Source organism: Brassica oleracea, unplaced genomic scaffold (genome assembly GCF_000695525.1).
Source record: "Brassica oleracea var. oleracea cultivar TO1000 unplaced genomic scaffold, BOL UnpScaffold00629, whole genome shotgun sequence".
Lineage (NCBI taxonomy): Eukaryota > Viridiplantae > Streptophyta > Magnoliopsida > Brassicales > Brassicaceae > Brassica > Brassica oleracea.
This window is the reverse complement of record NW_013617429.1, coordinates 25,715-30,087: the sequence shown is the minus strand read 5'-3', so window position 1 is coordinate 30,087 and position 4,373 is coordinate 25,715. Positions and strand designations below refer to the sequence as shown.

The 4,373-nt window shown below is 43.4% G+C and overlaps 1 protein-coding gene across 1 annotated transcript; it reads left to right on the top strand.

Moving 5' to 3' along the window:
* Positions 1–723: 723 nt before the first annotated feature.
* LOC106319820 lies at positions 724–2,150 on the top strand. The gene is made up of 2 exons (XM_013758209.1): positions 724–1,999; positions 2,116–2,150. Exons 1-2 carry the CDS (start codon positions 724–726, stop codon positions 2,148–2,150), a joined length of 1,311 nt encoding a protein of 436 aa, XP_013613663.1.
* Positions 2,151–4,373: the final 2,223 nt, after the last annotated feature.

The window sequence follows — 4,373 nt, the reverse complement described above, 5'->3', positions numbered from 1 at the left end:
CCAGCCACAACGGCACGGCGCGTGGTCACTTACATCTTTGAATTTCTCCACTAAGCAGATTTCTTAGCAAAGATTTCAATGTTCAGAATTTCTCCACTAATCAACTTATCAACAAAGAGAACTCTGAAGGCGTTGTTCTGCTTGGTCACAGCACCGGCTGCCAGGTGATTAGTTAAGCCCTAAACACTTTTTTTTTCACTTTTCATTATGGTTCTGATAGATAAAAAGTTATGTCAGAAGCTATCTTTCTTCTCGCATTCTGAAACAGGATATTGTGTATTAATAATCTTGATCATATTGCATATTGCATATTGCATATTGCAATGTGTTTACTTAGGCACCGGCCAGCGATAGAGTGTATAGAGCAACACTTCCTGAAACATCAGATATGATAGACGTGGCTGCAAACATGATAAAGAAGGACGAGCAGAGGACCTAATGCCTAGAGAGGCTGATCCTTGTGTGTTCCAGTCTCTGCTTACAGGTACATATATATTTCATTGTACTTCCTTCCTGCAGATACCACTCCCTCTGCGCTTACATGGATGACGAGGACATTCTTGCGTTATAATGAGATAACTCCTACTTAGATTAGGATAATTCTATATTTCCTGATAATGGTTTGTAAAGTATGAATAGAAGTCTTATGGTATCAGAGCGGAAGATCTTGACCTGCTCTAATTCTTAAAAAAAAATTCTACTAAAACGTGTTTCTAAAGGAACATGGCCGATAATCCAGCATTGGCATCTCAAGGCGCCATCATAGAGGCTGCCAGAACCTCTCCATACTATCTTCATCCTTCGGATAATCCGGGGGCTCTTATCACCTCTGTTCTACTTAAAGGAGATAACTATACTGAGTGTGCAACGGAATTATCAAATTCAATCCAAGCAAAACAAAAGCTAGGCTTTATCAATGGTACCATCGCAAAACCGACGACGGAACCAGACCTTACTCGCTGGTTGGCAACAAATTCCATGCTGGTAGGATGGATTCGAACCTCCATCGATCCAAAGATAAGATCAACCGTGACGTTTGTCCCTGAGGCTCACAAATTATGGGAAAACCTACAACGCCGCTTCTCTGTCAAAAACGGCGTACGTATACATCAAGTCCGAGATTCTATCAACACATGTCAACAGACTGGACAGAGTGTTATCGAATACTATGGTCGCTTGACTAAACTCTGGGAGGAACTTGATAATTTAACGACAACGCGAGCGTGTACTTGTGAAGCAGCGACAGATATAGAAAAAGAAAGAGACGAAATCCGAGTACACAAATTTCTGTTTGGCCTTGATGAATCACGTTTCCGCAACATACGCTCACAAATAATAGACGAGGATCCGTTACCAGATATCAACAAAGTTTATTCTCGCGTGATCAGAGAAGAACAACACAACAACTCCCGACCTGCAGAGACAAAAACAGAGGCCATTGGATTCTCTGCTCAAACGGATTTAACTTCATCATCTTCATCAAAACCAGATCCTCTCCAGGCTGCAGTGGTTCGCAGTCGTGATCCTAACAGAGTATGTACTCATTGCTCTCGTACCGGTCATGAGAAATCAGAATGCTTTCTGTTACATGGTTTCCCGGAGTGGTGGAATGAGCAACCAAGGAACAACTCAGGTGGAGGATCATATACTCAGCGAGGTCGTGGAGGACGCTTTTCTAACAATCGAGTTCGTGGGGGTCGTTCCAATACAACTCGAGCAACAACCAATAATGCAACATCATCAACCATCAACAACGATCAGATCGCTCAGATCATTCAGCTGTTGCAGTCCTCTCGTTCGAACATATCATCTGAAAGATTGGCTGGTAAAACAAAATTTTCTGATATCATAATCGACACTGGTGCTTCTCATCATATGACAGGGAATCTATCGCTTTTAAGTGATGTCTCAGACGTCGTACCCTCTTCGGTCAAGTTCCCAGATGGTCGTTTTTCACAAGCTCTCAAGAAGGGCACACTTGTGCTCAGCCGTGATTACAGTTTGAAAGATGTTCTATATGTCCCGGATTTCACCTGCACCTTAATCTCAGTGTCTTGCTTACTAAAACAAACCGGTTGCATAGCTATTTTTACTGATACTTTGTGTGTCTTGCAGGACCGTTTTACGAAGACCCTGATTGGAACGGGTGAAGAACGAGAGGGGGTTTTTATTTCACGGGTGTTGTGGCTGCTAGTGTTCATAAGTCTGCATACAAGAACTCCTCTACATCAGAATTGTGGCACCGACGGCTGGGACACCCTTCCTATAAAGTGTTATCGTTTTTACCTATTTTAGACAAGTTGTCTTTTGATTCACACCAAACAGCATCTTGTGAGATTTGTTTTCGGGCTAAGCAAACCCACAGTGTTTTTCATGACAGTTCTAATAAAGCTTCCGATATTTTTTCTTTGATTCATTGTGATGTCTGGGGTCCTTATCGTACACCTTCCTCATCTGGCGTAAAATATTTTCTTACCATAGTTGATGAGTACTCTAGAGCTGTCTGGACATATCTTATGCTTGAAAAATCAGAAGTCGCAACCTTACTACAAGAATTCTTTGCTATGTGTGAGAAACAGTTTGGGAAATCTGTTAAAAAGATCAGAACCGACAATGGATCTGAATTCATGGTGCTGTCATCCTTCTTCCGTAAAATTGGTGTTGAGCATCAGACCTCCTGCGTTGATACACCTCAACAAGACGGTAGGGTTGAACGCAAGCATCGTCACCTGTTAAACGTTGCAAGAGCATGTCTATTTCAAGCCCGACTTCCATCTACTTTCTAGGGAGAAAGCATCCTCACTGCCTCACATCTGATTAATTACACACCATCTCAAGTCCTTGACGGTCGCACTCCTTATGGGCTCCTGTTTGGCAAGAAATCTGATCTTGATCAACTTCGCGTCTTTGGCTGTCTATGTTACGCTCACCGCAAGTCTAGAGACAGAGATAAGTTTGCTGATCGCAGCAGACGATGCATTTTCGTAGGTTACCCCTTTGGCAGGAAAGCCTGGCGTCTGTATGATCTTGACTCTCGGGAATTCTTCTCTAGTCGCGATGTAGCATTCTCAGAATCTAAATTTCCTGGTGTTGGAACAGAGGAGTATGTGACGCCACCAACAAACTCTCATGATCCGGCTATTGATGATTGGTTACTTCCTGCTACTGCATCAAGGGGGGGCACTTCTTTTCCCACGACTGCAACAACTCCTCCTGTCACAGAACCTACTTCTGCAATTTCTATTCCTAGTACTCAGTCTGAGCCCGTTATGAGCTCTCCACTGGAACTGCCATCAGCACCTACTGCGATAACTATACCCGATAACACAGCACCTCCTTCTCCGACACCTCAGGAACCTCGCATCAGTTCTCCTCCGGAACCTTCTTCTCCAGGGATACCTGAGATTCTTGGTCGTGGTCAGCGAGTGAAGACACCTTTTGTTCTTCTAAAGAATTATGTCACACACTCAGCACACGTTGATAATAAACCCTCTCTTTCTCTTCCCACGACTGATCAGTGTCTTCTGCGAACATCCTTAGGTATCACTCCGTATCCTATTTCTAGCTATTTATCTGACCATGTCTTTTCAGATGGTCATCGTGCCTTTATGGCCGCCATTGTTACGAGTGCGGTTCCTCGGTCGTATAAAGAAGCAGCACAACAAAAAGTCTGGTGTGATGCTATTTCCAAAGAAGTCAATGCGTTTGAGGACACTGATACATGGGACGCCACAGACCTCCCTCCTGGCCGCAAAGCTCTTGGTAATATGTGGCTTTTCTCCGACAAATATGATGCTGATGGGAATCATCTTCTCCACAAAGCTCGACTGGTCGTCCTTGGAAATAATCAGATAGAGGGAGATGACTTCAATGAAACTTTTGCTCCGGTAGCAAAATTAACTACAGTTTGATTTATTCTAAAAGTGGCAGCAGTAAAGAATTGGCTTGTGCATCAGATGGATGTTAGCAATGCTTTCTTGCATGGGGATCTTGATGAAGAAATATATATATGAAGCTTCCTCAAGGATATAAAAGCGCGGATCCGAACAAAGTCTGTCGTCTTAAGAAGTCTCTGTATGGGCTTCGTCAAGCCCCTCGCTGCTGGTATGCCAAGCTCACAAACGCCCTTCTACGGTTTGGGTTCTCACATGACTACGCGGATCAGTCCTTATTCTCTAAAGTCCGTGGGTCTATCTGTATTCACATATTGGTTTATGTTGATGACTTCATCATCGCTTGCAATGATACACAGGCTCTTCAAGACTTCAAAGACTACCTCCACAAATGCTTTCGAATGAAGGATCTTGGCAAGTTAAAATACTTTCTTGGTCTGGAAGTTGCTCGCAGCAACTCTGGTTTTTACTTGTCACAGC